At 43.3% G+C, this 21,952-nt stretch overlaps 2 protein-coding genes across 7 annotated transcripts; both read left to right on the plus strand.

The window, feature by feature from the left end:
• Positions 1-1,026: 1,026 nt before the first annotated feature.
• On the plus strand, positions 1,027-10,349 carry LOC117188071. 6 transcript variants are annotated; one of them, XR_004472461.1, is made up of 5 exons: positions 1,027-1,629; positions 1,743-2,540; positions 5,437-6,715; positions 6,829-10,038; positions 10,147-10,349. XR_004472461.1 is itself a non-coding variant. In XM_033391379.1 (4 exons), exon 2 carries the CDS (start codon positions 4,131-4,133, stop codon positions 6,222-6,224), a length of 2,094 nt encoding a protein of 697 aa, XP_033247270.1. In that variant the 5' UTR covers positions 1,028-1,629; positions 1,743-4,130; the 3' UTR covers positions 6,225-6,715; positions 6,829-8,946; positions 9,007-9,047. The 6 variants fall into 5 exon arrangements, 5 of the variants coding, with proteins under 5 accessions (XP_033247270.1, XP_033247268.1, XP_033247263.1 ...); XM_033391379.1 differs by lacking the exon at positions 10,147-10,349 and having other exon boundaries at positions 1,028-1,629; positions 1,743-6,715; positions 6,829-8,946; positions 9,007-9,047; XM_033391377.1 differs by lacking the exon at positions 10,147-10,349 and having other exon boundaries at positions 1,028-1,629; positions 1,743-2,034; positions 2,095-6,715; positions 6,829-9,047.
• A 521-nt stretch (positions 10,350-10,870) lies between these two features.
• On the plus strand, positions 10,871-11,455 carry LOC117186874 (ATP-dependent RNA helicase vasa-like). The gene has a single exon (XM_033388156.1). The coding sequence runs from the start codon at positions 10,871-10,873 to the stop codon at positions 11,453-11,455; it is 585 nt and encodes a 194-aa protein (XP_033244047.1).
• The last annotated feature ends 10,497 nt before the right edge of the window (positions 11,456-21,952 follow it).

Below are 21,952 nucleotides of genomic sequence, written 5' to 3' on the forward strand. Positions count from 1 at the left end.
TAAAGTAGTGATCCTAGGCTGGGGTCAGTCTCAGTCTGCCCAGGGTCACCTACAGTTTATTTGTAAGTTGTTGAGACGTTGAGACTGGGGGGGGAGGCGGGTCGTTGGCGCAGGGATCGCCGAGCCGCCGTCAACGACGGGGCCTTCGGGAGAAATTAGGGAGGGGGGGGGGAAAGCGGCGTTGGGCCGGGCGGCGCGAAACTCACCCGAGACGCTGCACTCCCCGACTTCAGCAGGGTAAAACCCCTGTTGCCAAGGTCGAAGTGGGCCGCGGGTCCGGGGAGGTGAAGGAAAAGGATGAGGGGGGGGCGCCTCTGTCGAAACGCGTACCACTTCTCACTCCAGCAGGGTAAAACCCTGTTGCCAGAGTCAGAGCGGGAGCGTAGTGACCGAGAACAGTCAGGAAAACGGGTGGGGAGGGGGTGGAGAGATGACCGCAGTCGGTGGTCCGACCAGAGAAAATAAATGGAAGCCAACGCGTTCTTAATTCTATGATCGAAGTTTTATTGGATTGGTTCCCCTTGCACTCCCTCCTACTCCTACTACTACCTTGGCCAGCGGCCAGCTCACCCGCGGATCCGGCGCCTGTGTTCCCGCAGCTCCTCCATGCTTTTCTCTCCTCTCTGGCGCGCGGCCGTTCAACACTTTTTTTTTCTCTTCACTTCGATGTCCGCGACGTTCCGTCTTCGCTCACTTCCCAGAATCGACTCCCTCTCTCGCTACGGTCGCTCGACGTTCTCGCCACGCCTCGCGCTCGTTTTCGGGCCAACGGGACTTTTCCGAAAGAGCTCCGCTCTGCTGCCGGCTGAGCATGGCTCCCTCTCCTCGCCGTCTTCTTTGCGGTTGTTCCGTGTGAGCTGGCCGTTTGGCGGGATTTCGGCTATGCAAAACATAACTAGCTTATTTACTACTATAGCATATGGTTGTGAGTAATCCAATTATTAATATTATTATTATTATTCTTGTTACTATGTGAGGGTCCCAGTATGGGTCCTCACAATTAAGTATTATTATGTTAAGTTAGTCTGGTCACAGTTGAAGTGGACACTACTTCCTCTTTCCTTTCTGCTCTCGAATCGAATGTACATATGTGGTACCGGTGTTACAGTCAAAATATAATCAAAGAATATATAAATAATCAATGAACAAAAAAAACAAATAAAAAAGTGTTTTTTTAATTTAATATCATAACTAGTTAACCAATAAAGGATACCAACTCTGAAGAAAACGATAACGTTTATGAAGGTAGATGCCGAAACGAAATTATTAGTGACAAAGGTCGTGACGAAGTGGGTCGTTCAAAATTGTCGACCATTTAGTATTATCAGCGATTAAGGTCTTGAAGACGTTATATCAGTTGCCCTTGATATTTTAAGTCGTTTTGGACCAAACGTAAACATTAGCAGCCTGCTACCTCATCCAACAACGAGATCGCGTAACGACACAGACTTATACAATAAGGAACTTCAAGCTGTCACAGAAGAAATAGCCTTAATGAAAGGCAATGACTACACTATCACGTCAGACGCATGGACAGATACCTTTTCGCAGACGTCCTATTTAGTCCTTCACACTATTTATTTAAAGGAAGCATGAAAACCCGTCTGCTGGAAATGATCTGCATTAAAGGTGAATCTGCAACAAGTTCGTGTTTATACCCTTACAGAGGGTATTAAATTGTTATCGAAATGTGAAGCAAATGAGGACAACAATTTTTCTTTCTTACTTTTATTTATTTGCAGGCACATTAATTCGCACTAAGGTGGAACAATGTTTGAATTCTTTTGGGTTAGATTTAAACGACGCCATCATTGTTACAGACAGTGGATCAAACATGATATCTGCATTTAAGGAATCAGCTCAGATTCATTGTGTTGTCGAGAAAAATTAGCTTGTATATACTTAGTTTTAAGCAAGGGCACAGATACCCTACATAAAGAAAAAAGAGAGAAGAAAAATGGCCACACTATGAAAAGACAAGAAGGTCACATTAGTTTGAGCAGTCGAAGAAAGAGCGGGTAGAAAAGACGAAGCGTGCGTAGATATATTACCTACATATAAGAATAAAATGTATTAACCTCCTTTTGCAAATAGGAAATAAAACGCAACCAACGCCTTAGTACCTATGAAGATAAGCGATTGTGTTTTATCCGCAATTCTCACGTTCCTGGACTCAACATCTTTTATTTCGCTTCTTGGAAGCCAATGACGCTAGAGTTCTTGGAGTTTGTATGAAGACGGGCAGAGACTCGTGGTGCAAGCACTGAAGTATACTGGACATTGGAGAAGCGACGGAACCCACAAGGAGACGGTCATCTCGCTCGTGGGTGGATAATAAACATTGCAGAACACGGAGGCCAACGTGGGTGCGCACGTCAGGCAGCTGAAAAAAGCGCACATTTATATGTATGTATGCGAGATCGTGCACATACTGCCATCTCGCTCTAACCAACGAAGTTCTTGCGGGCCAGCAACTAGAGGCTTGAGTGCGCAGTTGGCTGATGAAATCGAGTGAAAATTTCTGGATTGTGGTTTGTTTGGTAAGTGCCAATTTGATTGTTGATTTGGGGAAAGGTTAGTCTACGGGTGATGATTACCAGAGCAATGAGCAAATTAAGGGCAACGGATGAAATGGACGAGGACAACGTTGAGATGGGAAAAGTGGAAAGAGAATCCGCGCAAGGTGAAGCCTCAAATATGGAGGGGGCCGGGCCCGGCACATCAAAAGAAGCCCAATCACATGGCGTTGTTAACGTTATGATGGAGATGTGGCGCCAAATGCAAGAAGGTCAGCGGGCCAATGCAATGCAAATGCAGCAGTTCCAAATGGAAGTTCTGCGGATGAATCAAATTCAAATGGAAAAAACTAATATACGTCTGCGATCCCTTGGTATTAGTGGAAGGACAACTGGCGAGCCAGGACCACAATCAACCATGGCTGAGCCCTCAGCGATATCAGACGCAGTCTCATCACCAAGGCAACCGGTTCCTTCTCAGGAAACGCAAAGAAAATTGTACGATCTACCGGAGTTTAATGGTGCTCCCGAAGAGTGGCCAATGTTCAACGAAGCTTTCACTATGACCACTGCAGAGTACGGATACAGTGACAGGCAAAATTTGTTACGCCTCCAAAAGGCAATAAAGGGCAAGGCTAGGGAGACCGTTGAATGTTTGCTTATTCACAGTTCTAACGTTTCAAATATTTTAGAGACCCTTAAACAAAATTTTGGTAGACCGGAGAAACTCGTAAAAAGCCAGATTAGTCACGTTAGAGAATTTCCGAGCATTCGCGAAGGGAGATTGGAACAATTAGTAGAGTTCAAAATGAAGGTACAAAACTTGGCTTCATTCTTAGAAGCAGCTAACGAACATCAGCAGTTAAAAAACCCAAAATTAATGGAGGAGTTAATCTTAAAGTTGCCAGTGCAACAGAGACTGGAGTGGGCACGCCATTCCAAGCAACTAGGAGATGAAAAATCGATCAGTCATTTAAGTCTATGGCTTCAGGGATTGGCCGAAGAAGTGCAAGACGCAGGATTGGTTGACGATCAGGCGACGTTCAAGCCAAAGAAGGAAAAGTCGAGACTATTCCATGCAAACGACATCGGACTTGTAACCATGAAGGCGTGCTCCGCATGCAATGGGAAACACGACTTGGAAAACTGTAACTCATTTGCCCAGTTAGAACTTGAAAAAAAATGGCAGCATGTAAGGGAAAGAAAATTATGCTTCAATTGCCTAAAGTACGGCCATCGTAGTCAAAAATGTAGACGACATCACCAATGTGGACTTGATGGATGTGCCAAACGCATTCACCGTTTGCTCCATGCAGAATCAGTTAATCAACCAGGCGAGGAAGTAAAGTTCACAGGAACAGCAACGCATGAGGCTAGCTCACTGATTTGGATGAAGGTTCTGCAGTAACCCTTATAAATGAAAGCCTGGCAGACGAGTTAGGATTACATGGGCCCAAAGAAAGTCTGACATTGCAATGGTTTGGAGAAAAGACATCAACGGAATTGGTCAGCCGATTTAATATTGGAATATCTGATGAACGTGGAGGCAAGGTCTATGCACTAAACGGAGTAAGGACTATTGAGGATTTACGGCTGCCGAAGCAATCCGTAAACATGTCTGAGCTAAGCTCGCAATACCCACACATAAAGAGTATTCCTGTGAAAGGCTATAGAAATGCTAGACCTGAAATACTAATCGGACTAGATAACCTACATTTGATAGCTCCAAAGCAAATGAGATCTATGGGATACGTTGGGCCAGCCATTGCATTAACCAATCTGGGATGGGTTGCGTATGGAAAATGTCGCGGAGAATCAGGACCCATGAGTAATGTAAAGGCCGTACATCTGGTTAAACACAATGACGAGCACATTGAACAGTTGGTGCGAGACTACATCACGAATTCGGAAATGGATGTGCGGATTGTGAAAAACCACGTAGAAGGTCGAGAAACTGAGAGATCGAACCGATTGCTATCAACCACGACAAAACGTATTGGTGACCGTTTTGAAACGGGATTACTATGGAAAGTGGATGACGTCGTCTTGCCTGACAGCAAGAAAATGGCAATAAAGAGACAATTGTCTTTGGAAAGAAAATTTATACATGATCCAGAGTACTACAAAAAATACTGCGACCTGATGGAAGCATACGAAGAAAAGTCATACATTCGGCATATCACAAGCAATGAACTGGAAGTGGACAAGAAAAAAGAATGGTTCCTGCCTCATTTTGGGGTCTTAAATCCTAACAAGCCCGGCAAGTTGAGAATTGTTTTCGACGCGGCTGCAGAAGTCGATGGAGTGTCGTTAAACTCCATGCTCATGACTGGCCCCGACGGGTATCAATCCCTAACGGACATTCTTATGAGGTTCAGACAGAAACCGATTGGAGTCTGTGCTGACATAGCAGAAATGTTCCACCAAGTCATAATACGAAAGGAGGATCGATGTGCCCAACGCATACTATGGAGGAAGAATCCAGGCGACGAGATGAAGGAGTATGAAATGCAGGTCATAACCTTTGGAGCCAAATGTTCACCGGCCTCTGCTCAATATGTGAAAAATAGAAACGCACTTGAATTTAAGGAATCGTATCCAGATGTGGTGATTGCCATTATTAAAAACCATTATGTGGACGATTTGGTGCATTGTTTTTCATCCGAAGAATCGGCTGTGAGAGTCGTGAAGGAGATAGTTGACATTCACAAAAAGGGAGGATTCGAACTGAGAAAGTTTGTGTCCAATTCGAAATTCTTCAACAAGGTTTTTGGTAACGAACAAGTAGCTGAACCCATAACTCTTGATAGGGATGAATCTTCGCATTATCAAAAGGTCCTGGGAATGTACTGGTGTACACGCAGCGACGAATTTGGGTTCTCACTTTCGTTTAACAAAATTGACGCATCAATCTTTTCAGAATCAAGAATACCGTCTAAGCGAGAAGTATTGCGAGTGGTTATGTCTGTGTTTGACCCATTTGGAATTCTAGCCGAATATTCCCTGATCGCTAAACTGCTTCTGCAGTCAATATGGCAAAAGCGAACAGAGTGGGACCAGCCAATTGAGGGCGACGATATAAAGCAATGGAAATGTTGGTTGCGCAGCCTAAGCCAAGCATGCAAGATAAGGATACCCCGATGTTACGCTGAAGAGTTCTTTGGGGAACCAATTGAACTACACATATTTTGCGATGCGAGTGAGTCAGCTTATGCAGCAGTTGGATACTGGCGCATACGTACGAAATCTGGATGGAAGTCCGCATTTATAATGGGAAAGACCAAGTGTGCCCCAATGAAACTATCGACCATACCCAGGCTCGAGCTACAGGCGGCAGTGCTAGGAACTCGTCTCAGGAAATGTATTCTTGAGGGTCACGACGTCAACCCCAAATGTGTCCACATGTGGTCCGACTCCAAGACTGTCTTAGCATGGATTAAATCAGATCACAGAAAATATAAGCCATATGTAGGACACAGAATTGACGAGATACTTGAGGCCACAAGGTTGGAAGATTGGCATTGGGTGCCTACTAAGGATAACCCGGCAGACTTTGGCACCAAACTCAGATCTGGAACTCGAGAAACCTCCTGGTTGAGAGGCCCCCAATTCCTTCACTACTTCCTCTTTCCTTTCTGCTCTCGAATCGAATGTACATATGTGGTACCGGTGTTACAGTCAAAATATTATCAAAGAATATATAAATAATCAATGAACAAAAAAAACAAATAAAAAAGTGTTTTTTTAATTTAATATCATAACTAGTTAACCAATAAAGGATACCAACTCTGAAGAAAACGATAACGTTTATGAAGGTAGATGCCGAAACGAAATTATTAGTGACAAAGGTCGTGACGAAGTGGGTCGTTCAAAATTGTCGACCATTTAGTATTATCAGCGATTAAGGTCTTGAAGACGTTATATCAGTTGCCCTTGATATTTTAAGTCGTTTTGGACCAAACGTAAACATTAGCAGCCTGCTACCTCATCCAACAACGAGATCGCGTAACGACACAGACTTATACAATAAGGAACTTCAAGCTGTCACAGAAGAAATAGTCTTAATGAAAGGCAATGACTACACTATCACGTCAGACGCATGGACAGATACCTTTTCGCAGACGTCCTATTTAGTCCTTCACACTATTTATTTAAAGGAAGCATGAAAACCCGTCTGCTGGAAATGATCTGCATTAAAGGTGAATATGCAACAAGTTCGTGTTTATACCCTTACAGAGGGTATTAAATTGTTATCGAAATGTGAAGCAAATGAGGACAACAATTTTTCTTTCTTACTTTTATTTATTTGCAGGCACATTAATTCGCACTAAGGTGGAACAATGTTTGAATTCTTTTGGGTTAGATTTAAACGACGCCATTATTGTTACAGACAGTGGATCAAACATGATATCTGCATTTAAGGAATCAGCTCAGATTCATTGTGTTGTCGAGAAAAATTAGCTTGTATATACTTAGTTTTACGCAAGGGCACAGATACTGCCATACTGGTGAAAATATAAGCCATATGTAGGACACAGAATTGACGAGATACTTGAGGCCACAAGGTTGGAAGATTGGCATTGGGTGCCTACTAAGGATAACCCGGCAGACTTTGGCACCAAACTCAGATCTGGAACTCGAGAAACCTCCTGGTTGAGAGGCCCCCAATTCCTTCAAGAGGACGCAAGTCAATGGAATCTAGGAACTTCAGACGTTGGTGACACGGAACTGGAACTAAGAAGCAAGTTTACGTTATCAATCAATGAGATGTCTTCAGATGGATCTGTCAATATCGTATTCAGGGAGTTGCTGGAAAGGTTCTCTTCATTTACAAGGCTGATGCGAGTTGTCGCTTGGGTCTACAGGATGTGTGATCGTAAGATCAAACGAAAAGTCTACCTTGATGTAGCTGAAATTGAAGAAGCTGTACTCATAGTGATCCGCAATGTACAGGATGTTGCATTTCATGATGAGCGGGTGGTGCTATTGACTGGACAGTCCATCGAAAAGAACAGCAAGCTGTGGAAGTTTTCTCCGATCATAGACGGAAGAGGAGTGATCCGCATGAATGGGCGTATTAATAACGCATGTTCGGTTGGAGAAGAAACCAGGCGTCTAATATTAATGCCCCAAGGGCATCACGTTACAAAATTGATCGTGCGACATTATCACGAGCTATGGAAACACCAGAATGAAAACACAATTATAGCAGAAATACGCAGAAAGTACTACATACCACACTGCCGACAGGAGGTTCACCGTGCAGCTAGAAATTGTATGACTTGTAAAATCCAGAGAGCTTCACCAAAAATGCCATTAATGGGACAACTTCCTAAGGACAGACTCTCTCCGTACGTACGCCCATTCTCATATTGTGGAATCGACTATATGGGACCGTTTCTGGTTGTAAGAGGAAGAAGTACCGAGAAACGCTGGATATGCCTTACAATAAGAGCAATTCATTTTGAAATTGCCAGGGACAGATACGTGTCTTCGAGTATTGCATAACTTCATGGGGCGGCGCGGAAGACCAGTAAGAATCCGATCTGACAATGGTACCAATTTGGTGGGAGCTGAGCGTGAATTGAAAAGAAAATTACAGGACCTCGATCACATTAGAATAGCGAACGAGCTGTCAACCAAGCAGATCGAATGGCTGTTTAATTGCCCGCTAAACCCCCATGCAGGTGGGTGCTGGGAAAGATTGGTACGCAGTGTGAAGAGGGCCATAGGACACGCGCTGCATGACAAAAACCTGAAAGAAGACATACTGTATAGCCTAATGTGTAACGCTGAAAACATAGTAAATTCCAGACCGCCTACACACATTGCTCTGGATAACCCCACAGACGATCCGATAACCCCTAATCACTTTCTTTTAGGTTCTCCCAATTCTAGCCAGACACCACATCCACAAGAGGAGAAGTACCAGCCAACTCGAAAGGAATGGCGCATCGCTCAGCAGATCTCACACTCATTTTGGAACAAGTGGCTCAATGAGTACCTACCAGACCTATGCAGACGGACAAAGTGGCATCACCCAGTGCCACCACTCGTTGAAATGGACATTGTTCTTATCTGTGATAAGAACCTTCATCGATCTCAATGGAAAAAGGGAGTTATTCTAGCAGTCACGCCTGGACGCGACGGACAGGTTCGCTCAGCCACTGTAAAGACGACGGCTGGAGTTCTACACCGCCCAACCTGTATGCTGGCAAAGCTAGACATATTGTGAATCACGAGCGTGCTTGATTCACGGTGGTGGGGATGTTGTCGAGAAAAATTAGCTTGTATATACTTAGTTTTAAGCAAGGGCACAGATACCCTACATAAAGAAAAAAGAGAGAAGAAAAATGGCCACACTATGAAAAGACAAGGAGGTCACATTAGTTTGAGCAGTCGAAGAAAGAGCGGGTAGAAAAGACGAAGCGTGCGTAGATATATTACCTACATATAAGAATAAAATGTATTAACCTCCTTTTGCAAATAGGAAATAAAACGCAACCAACGCCTAAGTACCTATGAAGATAAGCGATTGTGTTTTATCCGCAATTCTCACGTTCCTGGACTCAACACATTGTATAAATCATTTGTTAAACAATGTTGTTGAAAAAGCATTCAGAGCAGTTCCAGAATTGGTTCAAATCGAAAAAAAATACGCAAAACTGGCTTAATATTTCAAGAGGTCCGGACAGAACGTAAAATTCAAGTTTAGTCGTGTGTCAGACGAGATGGAATAAAATTACGATACGATAGAGCACAAATTTTAAATAAAAAAACATAAATTAATCGTTAAGATGGGTTGAATTATAGCGACATTACTGCAGTCAAAAATTTACTCTCCAAAATCGAGGAAATTTTAAAATTCTTGTTGAAAAATGCAGAAGTAAATCCATCGATTTGGCTACTCTTTTCTACCCATGTATGATGCCATAATTTGTTTTTCTGAGAATGGCAAAAACACAGACACCAACTCATATACATTCAGCTTCATGTTGACACGGAGAAGTCTCAACCCAGCAAACCAACTAACGTGCCTTTTGCGAGAGTTCCGGAAAATGCTCGCAAACGAGCTCGCAAGCGAGCTTGTGTACGAGCGATATGGTTTTGTGTCGCAAAACGCTCGCAAACGAGCTCGCAAGCGAGCCAAAAATGAGCTCTACTTCTTGTGTCGCAAAACGCTCGCAAACGAGCTCGCGAGCGGGAGTTTTGCAAAAGGAAAGTGCGCTTCGACTGTGCTGCCGGTCGAAAGCCAAAAAAAAAGCAAGCCTTCGTGTGCCTTCGGTCCGGCAATTCTCCTTCGGCTTTGTGTTCACGTCTCGACAGATGACGTGTCGACAGATTAGTGGTCGAAAAGTCATTCGTGTTTTTCTTTTTTTACATGTGTCGAGCATTAGAAACAAGTGCAAATAAAGCGTGCGTTCCTTGCGCCGTCATTTCAATTATTTTCGTCGAACTGTGCAGTGCTAAGTTAAAAATCTCTACCATCTCTTACGCATTTAAAAGAAATTTCTGCCAATCGGTAAGTACATTATTAATAAAATAAATAAAATGTCTTACAAAAGAAAAAGCCGAACATATATCGAACATGTAATTCCCCAATTTTTAATATATTTTATATTTTCTACAGATGCATTTAAACAGAAGTTTGCGCTCGACGGTCAGGATTTCGACCATACAACTCAAAAATATTTCCAGTATGCTCAGGAACGGAAGGCCAGATTGGAAAAAAGTGATGCAAAAAAACTTAAATTTTAGTACATAGTTCATACATATTACATATATACATTAAATTCATTTCATATTACAATTTAAAAATATTTTTTATTACGGAACAAAATGGGAACGGGTCAAAAAAAAAACTCTCGCAAAAACTATTTCTTGCGAGCCTTTTGCGACATCGTTTGCGAGAATTATAAATGAATTGCGTTACTTTTATGCCTTCTAACAAATCAATTGATACAAGTGGATAGAACTCTCACTATTGAAGAGTGTAAAAATATGATGCGATCGTTTTTCGCTGATGACAAGGAGAACATACCCCTGTCGGCGATTCGTTCAAATAAATGCGAGGAGTTTTTAGCTGATTTTATCGAACCACTTTCAGGACAGTCAGACGAAGAAGTCTTGACAAGGGAAATAGTGGCGTAATCCAATATACGAGTATACCTATGAAAGACGACTTCAATGTTTTGCACTGGTGGAATGAAAACCAATCGCAGCTCCGAATATTATATAAATAAATCTGCAAAATATTTGCAACACCAGCATGGTCAGCTTCCTCCGAAAGAGTGTTTTCCCTAGCAAGGAACTTAATTTGTGAAAAAAGAAACTCCATATCAGGCAACGTCGACATGGACAGAACTTTCTCTAAAAATATCCCTAAAATCTCCCGAGAGAACTACCCCAGAACTTTCCTTCAGTTGCAACATATTAGTTCTGGTTACTGCAGTAACCGATTACTGGCCGATTTTCTGGCCTCGTATTTGTCGGAAACCGAGCATCCCACAACTTCGATTCATGGCGATCGACTACAGAGTCAGCGCGAACAAGCTCTGCGCGACTTTAAGACTGGCAAGATGAAAGTGCTCATTGCCACATCGGTTGCTTCTCGTGGTCTAGATATTAAGAACGTCAAGCATGTCGTTATCTACGATATGCCCAAGACCATTGATGACTATGTTCATCGTATTGGACGCACCGGGCGTGTGGGAAATTATGGTCGGGCCACTTCGTTCTTTGATCCCGAGCAGGATTCGGGCGTGGCCACAGATCTGGTGAAAATTCTTGAGGGATCTGAGCAGGTAGTGCCCGATTTTCTACGCGTTTTGAGTGGCCATGGCGGTTGCGGGGCCCAGTTTGGTGGCTATGATGTTCGCGGAAGTGGAAATATCATCCAGGAAGCTTCAACTGTAGAAGATGAACAGGAATGGGACTAGGTCTCTGACTAAAAAAAAAAACCATTGACTAAAATAAGGCTTATATATAGAAGTAATATATATGTACATATATATGTAAAGGACAGTGTATCAAGCAGTTAGCACTATCCCAGCTAAATTAACATTTGAACTTAAGATACCATCGATAAGACCTAACCGATATAACCAGACTTAACCGATGTTTAAAAGACCTAACCGATAAGGGGCTATCGATACGGGAGTCGGTTGTTGGAAGTAGAAGCAGAAAGTTGAACAAAAAGTCGGAAGAACAGACTCATTAATTGCACATCTTAAATCATACACTTTGTACTCTTTTTCGAAAAACACTATTAAAGGACAGTGTATCAAGCAGTTAGCACTATCCCATCTAAATTAACATTTGAACTTAAGATACCATCGATAAGACCTAAACGATATAACCAGACTTAACCGATGTTTAAAAGACCTAACCGATAAGGGGCTATCGATACGGGAGTCGGTTGTTGGAAGTAGAAGCAGAAAGTTGAACAAAAAGTCGGAAGAACAGACTCATTAATTGCACATCTTAAATCATACACTTTGTACTCTTTTTCGAAAACCACTATTAATAAACGATACATTATTATTAATCTTACATATATATAGTGACATATCTATAGTCCATGCTCCGCATACCCTTGTCTATGTCTATTACCCTGCACCCACAATACTATAAACAATACGACACCCTCAGCTTCGAACCCTCATAAACAATCTCACGCTCGAAATGGACCACGCGTAGCCGATTGCAGGCAATGTAAACAAACACCCTAAACTGGAAGATGAACATAAAACAATAGATGCCGCACTAGAATCCAGCCGCACCAGAATCACGCCACTCTTCAGAGATCAATTACTAATCGATTCTCAAGAATCACACCATCCTAGCTGACCAATCAGAGGCCCTATTCTCAGCCACCCCCAAGTAATGCAACACCGCTCATACGCAGCGGAAGCCTTTCATCAAAAGCCGCCTTTCCCACATATCGATCGAGTCACGTACTCCATCTCCGAAGCCGAAGTCGAAGCCAACGCCTACGAATCCAAATCCGAATCCCAAACAGAGCATCATAATATAAATAGTCTACATCTAAGAAGCCAACTCAGTTCTGTTCAAGACAAACGTCAATCGCGACACCGTCGGAGAATTCAACCAAAGTTAATTCCGTTCAAGACATCAGACCTCAGTCATCGTCGGGGAAATAACTAACCAATGTACGCTAAGTTAAAGTGAAAGAATAAAACCTTTTTTAAAACTTAAAGTGAAGTGTCGCATATTTAACTATATATATGAAGCCTTTATAAACATTAATTGCCCTGCATAAGTTGGCATATTTTCATATTTTTTTTCATATTCATATATGATCAATAAAGACAGGAACATACCACGTCAATAATCGAAGGCGAGGGACTCCAAGAAGGAGGACAAAGCTGGCAAGAAAAAGGAGAATGTTTCAGAGACAACTCCAAAGGAGAAACGGGGGAGTTCAAAACCGAACATAGGACCTCAGAGTAAGGTAGGGATACCGTCAACCCAAGCTGACGTGACAATAAAAAGAAAGGTTCAACGGTTAACGAGAACATGGCAAATCTCCTGATCAGTGATTTGTTTGTGATGCGGGACCGCAGCCGCAAACCGTAGGCCGCATTCCACCGCAACTCGCATGAGTACCAATACGCGAGGGAGTGGCTTAATAATCTGACAAATATGAAGTGCGACACGGTGTCCAAGGCGCGCATGCGCAACGCAAGAAGCGCCTCAACGGGATTTTTAAGCAGATACCCCAGAAAACTGGTGAGGATGGACTTTTCGGACACCACGAATCATGCGTCGAGGCTATAGTTTGGCCTCGAGGCCATGGGACTGAAGACTGGTGCTCCGAGTGTGGCACAGAAAGTGTGCCGATGATGCTGGCAGACCCGAAGGTTGGAAAAATTTGCGAAAAAAGTCCCAAAATGAACTAAGCGCATGTCTTTTATAGGCTGCTGCGTCGCTGCGACTGCGCATTCGTCTTATTTACTGGCGACAATGAAGACTTCGGGTCTGGCGTTCGGATACTGACGCGTCATCATGAGCCACACGAAGAGAGAACATTTTTGCACACAATATATTGTGAACGTTAACGTTCCCCCTCGTTTTTTTTTGTCATGCAGCTACCATACATTGACACACAAAAAAATTGGGTTTTTTCTAGTCTAGTCTAGTCTAGTCCGAAAACTCTCTCTTCGGGTCTTGTTTTACGCTCAGCACAATTGAGAGCGCTTCCCGCTTCTACTTTGATTTTTAAAAGTGCAAGTGCATTTTTAAATTTTTATACCCGATACTCAAAATGAGTATTGGGGTATATTAGATTTGTGGTAAAAGTGGATGTGTGTAACGTCCAGAAGGAATCGTTTCCGACCCCATAAAGTATATATATTCTTGATCAGCATCAATAGCCGAGTCGGTTGAGCCCTGTCTGTCTGTCCGTCCCTATCAGCGCCTAGTGCTCAGGACTATAAGAGTTAGAGCAACGACGTTTTATATCCGGACTTCTGTGATATGTCACTGCTACAAGTATATTTCAAAACTTTGCCCCGCCCATTTCCGCCCCCGCAAAGGACGAAAATATGGGGCATCCACAAATCTCAGAGACTAACCAGAGACTAGAGTAACCAGTTTTGGTATCCGCACTCCTGTTAAATCTCACTATAAAACGTATATCTCAGAATTTCGCCCCACCCTTTTCCGCCCCCACAAAGGACGAAAATCTGTTGCACCCACAATATTGCAGATTCGACAAAACCAAAAACGCACAATCATAGAGAATGATCATATCTATCCGGTTGCTGAATCTGGATCAGATCGGATCATTTTTATAGCCAAAAGAAACAAATCAATTAGCAGTGGCTATGACTGATTTTCTGTCTCCTCGCACGCACTCTTTGTCGTGTCGTTTAATATTAGCGGCGTCTTCCGGAGGAGAGCCATACTGACTTAGTATCGGGTATAACTGTAGAGTTGCGGTCTCCGCAGCAACTCACAACGTTCCCCCTCGTTTATATTGCTACATCCAAATTAAACCAAGACCCATTAGAAAATTTATTTTATTTAATCAGATCTCGCGGTGTTACCAACAATAATCCAACTATGTATGAATTTAATGTAATTATTAGTAAAATGCTTTCTATGAAAGTTCTAACTTCCACTACAATATCTGGGAACTGTTCGCCCGATAAAGATACTATGTTAATTAACATTATAAAAGATAATGTGTCAAGTGAGTCGGCATCAGAGTCTAAAACTTTTGATGACGATATCTTGATTTCCACTAACGAAGATGCAGAGCTAGAACTTTCTATAGAAGCAACAGATTTAAGTATCTAAGACGGTCGGTATCCAGTCGGCTGAATATACGAATATACTATATTCAGATTACAATACTCCAGGCGAGACGCGATTGGGAGCATTATTTGGTTTTCAGGTTTTCAGAGAAGTCGGTCGTCAGCTCTAGATTTTTGTTTCTGTTTTCCGTTTTGTTTTTGTGCGGAAATGTCGGAGCTCTCGAACCTGGAGACACAAGGACCAACAAGGACCTCCTGGCCATGTGCAAGGAGCACGGCCTGCCCTCCGTCGGGGTGGCCGACAGCACTCGTGCCTGCATCATCCCCGCCGAGGGTTTATTTAATTGAAGTTTAAATTAGCTTTTAAATAATTTAGTTTTAAACAATTTAAACCGACTAATATAATCAAAAGCCATGCCCCCGAGAAGAATATTCGTTGCGGAGGTTCAATTACGCTCCAAGAAGTGTGGTTGCGGAGGTTCAATTACGCTCCAAGAATTTTGGTTGCGGAGGTTCAATAACGCTCCAAGAAGTGTGGTTGCGGAGGTTCAATTACGCTCCGAGAAGTGTGGTTGCGGAGGTTCTGGGGTGCCATGGTGCGCACGGTGCTGACTCCCTGCGCACTAGGTTTAGAAGAGCAGATGTTTACAGTTAAAAAAAAAAAAAATAAAGTCGCGTGGCTTCGACTGTGCTCGCCTTTTTATAGCAATTGGCAGCGCCGCCATTTGCGAAAATGACTTCGAAGTAGCGCAGTCGCGCCGCCGCAGGTCTGCCTTGCAAGAGCGAGAGAGATATATCGGCTGTCGCTGCATGTGTGAGTTTTTGTATGCGCTTGCTTCTGAGTACAACAAAAATACGTCAGCCGACAGCGCAGCCGCAGCTGGTGTCTCTCTGTCTCTCTCTCTCTGCTTTTGCAAGGTAGCAGAAAAGGGTGGGTTTTGTGTTATATATTTATTGTATACTTACAGTGCCGCTCAACTGAATAGGTTCAACAATTTTCCAAAGTCAAACCGCTATATCATTTTAACCAACTTACCGATTTATATGAAACAATTGTTTGTGCATAGATTGATACATTGTTAATAAAGCAAGAAAGTTTGTGGTTTCCAGGACACGTTTTTAAAGCTATTTATTAATTTTTTCAAAAACATTACAAACGAGGGGGAACGTTGTGAGTTGTGAGGTAATATTAAGCGACGCGACAAAGAGTGCGTGCAAGAGAGACAGAAAATCAGTCTGAGCGTGACGTCGGGCGTTGCGTAGCCACTGCAAATTGATGGCCCTTGGCCTACCATGGAGGGATGCATAAGACTTTGAAGCGTTTCAGGCGCTATTATTATTGGCCGGGTCTGGTGAATGACGTAAAGACACACATATGTATGTAAATGCCTGCAGTCAATGCAAAACAACAAAACCACCCAACACCACATTAAGACCTCCTTTTGGAATACCGGCGGAATCACAGAGGTTTTTCCAAAGGCTCTGCATCGACTTTCTGGGGCCATATCCAAGATCGCGAAGCGGACATGTTGGGATATTTATTGTACTAGATCACTATTCGAAGTTTGTTTTTCTAAAGCCCGTCAAGAAATTAACAGCAGAGGTGGTAATAAGGTACATATCTCAAGGAGGAACTGTTCCACACGTTTGGCGTACCGGAAACCATTTTCTCAGACAATGGCTCCCAGTTTAGAGCAGACGCGTTCCAACATCTATTGAGAACTCACAGAGTAAAGCATACGTTGACGGCCCTGCATGCGCCGCAAGCAAATGCATCGGAGCGAGTAAATCGCTCGGTTATCGCTGCCATTAGAGCATATGTTCGACCGGATCAGAAGGATTGGGATGAGCATCTGAGCAGCATTTGCTGCGCCTTAAGATCGGCAATCCATTCGGGGATAGGGGCTACTCCTTACTATATGGTGTTTGGGCAGCAGATGATCACATCCGGGGAAACTTATTCGCTTCTGAGGTCGTTAAAATTGCTCGAAGACAGGGCAGCAAGTTTTACGAAAGAAGATTCGCTGGAGGTAATCCGGAAAAAGGCCAGCGAGGTCATGCAAAAGCAAAATGAGCGAAATCAGCGGCAGTATAATAAAAGATCTCGGGAAGTGTCGTATAAAGTTGGACAAGAGGTATTTAGGAGAAATTTTAAGCAAAGCAGTTTCCCAGCTGGTTACAATGCAAAACTTGGCAAGGTATTTGTGAAGGCGAGAGTTCGGAAAAAGATAGGGAATTCTATCTATGAACTAGAAGATTTACAGGGTAAAAGTATTGGCAGGTATCATGCGAAGGACATGCGGCAGTAGTGGCACCTAAGCTACGGGTTGGATCAGCCTTGTGCTTTCGGCCGTGTGACAGCTCTGTCTCGCTACCCCAAGTCTGATTTTGGCAGGGGGGAATTTGTAAAGTGCCCTGTAGCTTTGGGGAAATTCACTCGGGAATAGGATAGCTTCTCGGCAGACCAAAATTCAGGAACATCTGTGCGTCCTAACAGCACTGGGGGTGGAAGAAAAAGAAAAATAAACGCGCCACCTATAGGTCAAGGATCGTATCTGAGGAAAGAGTAATGGAAGTTGACAGTTGAAGGGTCGAGCAGAGAAAGTAGGGTCCGAGTGTCGAGGCAGAATAGCATTCGCTCTTTTTATACCCGATACTCAAAATGAGTATTGGGGTATATTAGATTTGTGGTAAAAGTGGATGTGTGTAACGTCCAGAAGGAATCGTTTCCGACCCCATAAAGTATATATATTCTTGATCAGCATCAATAGCCGAGTCGATTGAGCCATGTCTGTCTGTCCGTCTGTCCGTCCGTCCGTCTGTCCGTCTGTCCGTCCCCTTCAGCGCCTAGTGCTCAAAGACTATAAGAGCTAGAGCAACGATATTTTGTATCCAGACTTCTGTGATATGTCACTGCTATAAAAATATTTCAAAACTTCGCCCCGCCCTTTTCCGCCCCCACAAAAGACGAAAATCTGTGGCATCCACATTTTTAAAGATACGATAAAACCAAAAACGCAGAATCGTAGAGGATGACTATATCTTCTAGAGTGCAAAATCTGAACCAGATCGTATAATTATTATAGCCAGAATCAAGAAAACAATTTCATTCTTTCTCGCTCTGTCTCTCTCTAACACACAGGTTTCATGGTCGGTTTTGCCAATTGCAAAATATGAGTTCAAGGATCTCAGAACCTATAAGAGCCAGGGCAACCAATTTTGGTATCCACACTCCTGTGATATCGGACCTTGACCGTTTTGTATCAAAATTTCGCCACACCCCCTTCCGGCCCCGCAAAGGACGAAAATCCACAAATCTCAGAGACTATTAACGCTAGAGTAACCAAATTTGGTATCCGCACTTCTGTTAGATCTCACTATAAAACGTATATCTCAGAATTTCGCCCCACCCCCTTCCGCCCCCACAAAGGACGAAAATCTGTTGCATCCACAATATTGCAGATTCGAGAAAACTAAAAACGCAGAATCATAGATAATGACCATATCTATCAGACTGCTGAATCTGGATCAGATCGGATCATTTTTATACCCAAAAGAAACAAATCAATTTGCACTGGCTACGCAGCGCCCGACGTCACGCTCAGACTGATTTTCTGTCTCTCTCGCACGCACTCTTTGTCGTGTCGTTTAATATTAGCGGCGTCTGCCGGAGGAGAGCCATACTGACTTAGTATCGGGTATAACTGTAGAGTTGCGGTCTCCGCAGCAACTCACAACGTTCCCCCTCGTTTATATTGCTACATCCAAATTAAACCAAGACCCATTAGAAAATTTATTTTATTTAATCAGATCTCGCGGTGTTACCAACAATAATCCAACTATGTATGAATTTAATGTAATTATTAGTAAAATGCTTTCTATGAAAGTTCTAACTTCCACTACAATATCTGGGAACTGTTCGCCCGATAAAGATACTATGTTAATTAACATTATAAAAGATAATGTGTCAAGTGAGTCGGCATCAGAGTCTAAAACTTTTGATGACGATATCTTGATTTCCACTAACGAAGATGCAGAGCTAGAACTTTCTATAGAAGCAACAGATTTAAGTATCTAAGACGGTCGGTATCCAGTCGGCTGAATATACGAATATACTATATTCAGATTACAATACTCCAGGCGAGACGCGATTGGGAGCATTATTTGGTTTTCAGGTTTTCAGAGAAGTCGGTCGTCAGCTCTAGATTTTTGTTTCTGTTTTCCGTTTTGTTTTTGTGCGGAAATGTCGGAGCTCTCGAACCTGGAGACACAAGGACCAACAAGGACCTCCTGGCCATGTGCAAGGAGCACGGCCTGCCCTCCGTCGGGGTGGCCGAAAGCACTCGTGCCTGCATCATCCCCGCCGAGGGTTTATTTAATTGAAGTTTAAATTAGCTTTTAAATAAATTAGTTTTAAACAATTTAAACCGACTAATATAATCAAAAGCCATGCCCCGAGAAGAATATTCGTTGCGGAGGTTCAATTACGCTCCAAGAAGTGTGGTTGCGGAGGTTCAATTACGCTCCAAGAATTTTGGTTGCGGAGGTTCAATAACGCTCCAAGAAGTGTGGTTGCGGAGGTTCAATTACGCTCCGAGAAGTGTGGTTGCGGAGGTTCTGGGGTGCCATGGTGCGCACGGTGCTGACTCCCTGCGCACTAGGTTTAGAAGAGCAGATGTTTACAGTTAAAAAAAAAAAATAAAGTCGCGTGGCTTCGACTGTGCTCGCCTTTTTATAGCAATTGGCAGCGCCGCCATTTGCGAAAATGACTTCGAAGTAGCGCAGTCGCGCCGCCGCAGGTCTGCCTTGCAAGAGCGAGAGAGATATATCGGCTGTCGCTGCATGTGTGAGATTTTGTATGTGTTTGCTTCTGAGTACAACAAAAATACGTCAGCCGACAGCGCAGCCGCAGCTGGTGTCTCTCTGTCTCTCTCTCTCTGCTTTTGCAAGATAGCAGAAAAGGGTGGGTTTTGTGTTATATATTTATTGTATACTTACAGTGCCGCTCAACTGAATAGGTTCAACAATTTTCCAAAGTCAAACCGCTATATCTTTTTAACCAACTTACCGATTTATATGAAACAATTGTTTGTGCATAGATTGATTCATTGTTAATAAAGCAAGAAAGTTTGTGGTTTCCAGGACACGTTTTTAAAGCTATTTATTAATTTTTTCAAAAACATTACAAACGAGGGGGAACGCTGTGAGTTGTGAGGTAATATTAAGCGACGCGACAAAGAGTGCGTGCAAGAGAGACAGAAAATCAGTCTGAGCGTGACGTCGGGCGTTGCGTAGCCACTGCAAATTGATGGCCCTTGGCCTCCCATGGAGGGATGCATAAGACTTTGGAGCGTTTCAGACGCTATTATTATTGGCCGGGTCTGGTGAATGACGTAAAGACACACATATGTATGTAAATGCCTGCAGTCAATGCAAAACAACAAAACCACCCAACACCACATTAAGACCTCCTTTTGGAATACCGGCGGAATCACAGAGGTTTTTCCAAAGGCTCTACATCGACTTTCTGGGGCCATATCCAAGATCGCGAAGCGGACATGTTGGGATATTTATTGTACTAGATCACTATTCGAAGTTTGTTTTTCTAAAGCCCGTCAAGAAATTAACAGCAGAGGTGGTAATAAGGTACATATCTCAAGGAGGAACTGTTCCACACGTTTGGCGTACCGGAAACCATTTTCTCAGACAATGGCTCCCAGTTTAGAGCAGACGCGTTCCAACATCTATTGAGAACTCACAGAGTAAAGCATACGTTGACGGCCCTGCATGCGCCGCAAGCAAATGCATCGGAGCGAGTAAATCGCTCGGTTATCGCTGCCATTAGAGCATATGTTCGACCGGATCAGAAGGATTGGGATGAGCATCTGAGCAGCATTTGCTGCGCCTTAAGATCGGCAATCCATTCGGGGATAGGGGCTACTCCTTACTATATGGTGTTTGGGCAGCAGATGATCACATCCGGGGAAACTTATTCGCTTCTGAGGTCGTTAAAATTGCTCGAAGACAGGGCAGCAAGTTTTACGAAAGAAGATTCGCTGGAGGTAATCCGGAAAAAGGCCAGCGAGGTCATGCAAAAGCAAAATGAGCGAAATCAGCGGCAGTATAATAAAAGATCTCGGGAAGTGTCGTATAAAGTTGGACAAGAGGTATTTAGGAGAAATTTTAAGCAAAGCAGTTTCCCAGCTGGTTACAATGCAAAACTTGGCAAGGTATTTGTGAAGGCGAGAGTTCGGAAAAAGATAGGGAATTCTATCTATGAACTAGAAGATTTACAGGGTAAAAGTATTGGCAGGTATCATGCGAAGGACATGCGGCAGTAGTGGCACCTAAGCTACGGGTTGGATCAGCCTTGTGCTTTCGGCCGTGTGACAGCTCTGTCTCGCTACCCCAAGTCTGATTTTGGCAGGGGGGAATTTGTAAAGTGCCCTGTAGCTTTGGGGAAATTCACTCGGGGAATAGGATAGCTTCTCGGCAGACCAAAATTCAGGAACATCTGTGCGTCCTAACAGCACTGGGGGTGGAAGAAAAAGAAAAATAAACGCGCCACCTATAGGTCAAGGATCGTATCTGAGGAAAGAGTAATGGAAGTTGACAGTTGAAGGGTCGAGCAGAGAAAGTAGGGTCCGAGTGTCGAGGCAGAATAGCATTCGCTCTTTTTATACCCGATACTCAAAATGAGTATTGGGGTATATTAGATTTGTGGTAAAAGTGGATGTGTGTAACGTCCAGAAGGAATCGTTTCCGACCCCATAAAGTATATATATTCTTGATCAGCATCAATAGCCGAGTCGATTGAGCCATGTCTGTCTGTCCGTCTGTCCGTCCGTCCGTCTGTCCGTCTGTCCGTCCCCTTCAGCGCCTAGTGCTCAAAGACTATAAGAGCTAGAGCAACGATATTTTGTATCCAGACTTCTGTGATATGTCACTGCTATAAAAATATTTCAAAACTTCGCCCCGCCCTTTTCCGCCCCCACAAAAGACGAAAATCTGTGGCATCCACATTTTTAAAGATACGATAAAACCAAAAACGCAGAATCGTAGAGGATGACTATATCTTCTAGAGTGCAAAATCTGAACCAGATCGTATAATTATTATAGCCAGAATCAAGAAAACAATTTCATTCTTTCTCGCTC

Source organism: Drosophila miranda, chromosome XL (genome assembly GCF_003369915.1).
Source record: "Drosophila miranda strain MSH22 chromosome XL, D.miranda_PacBio2.1, whole genome shotgun sequence".
Classification (NCBI taxonomy): domain Eukaryota; kingdom Metazoa; phylum Arthropoda; class Insecta; order Diptera; family Drosophilidae; genus Drosophila; species Drosophila miranda.

Bases quoted from the DNA above. Each gene is read 5' to 3' on its own strand.
- LOC117188071 (XM_033391375.1), top strand. From the start codon at position 4,131: ATGTCTGAGCTAAGCTCGCAATACCCACACATAAAGAGTATTCCTGTG.
- LOC117186874 (XM_033388156.1), top strand. From the start codon at position 10,871: ATGGACAGAACTTTCTCTAAAAATATCCCTAAAATCTCCCGAGAGAAC.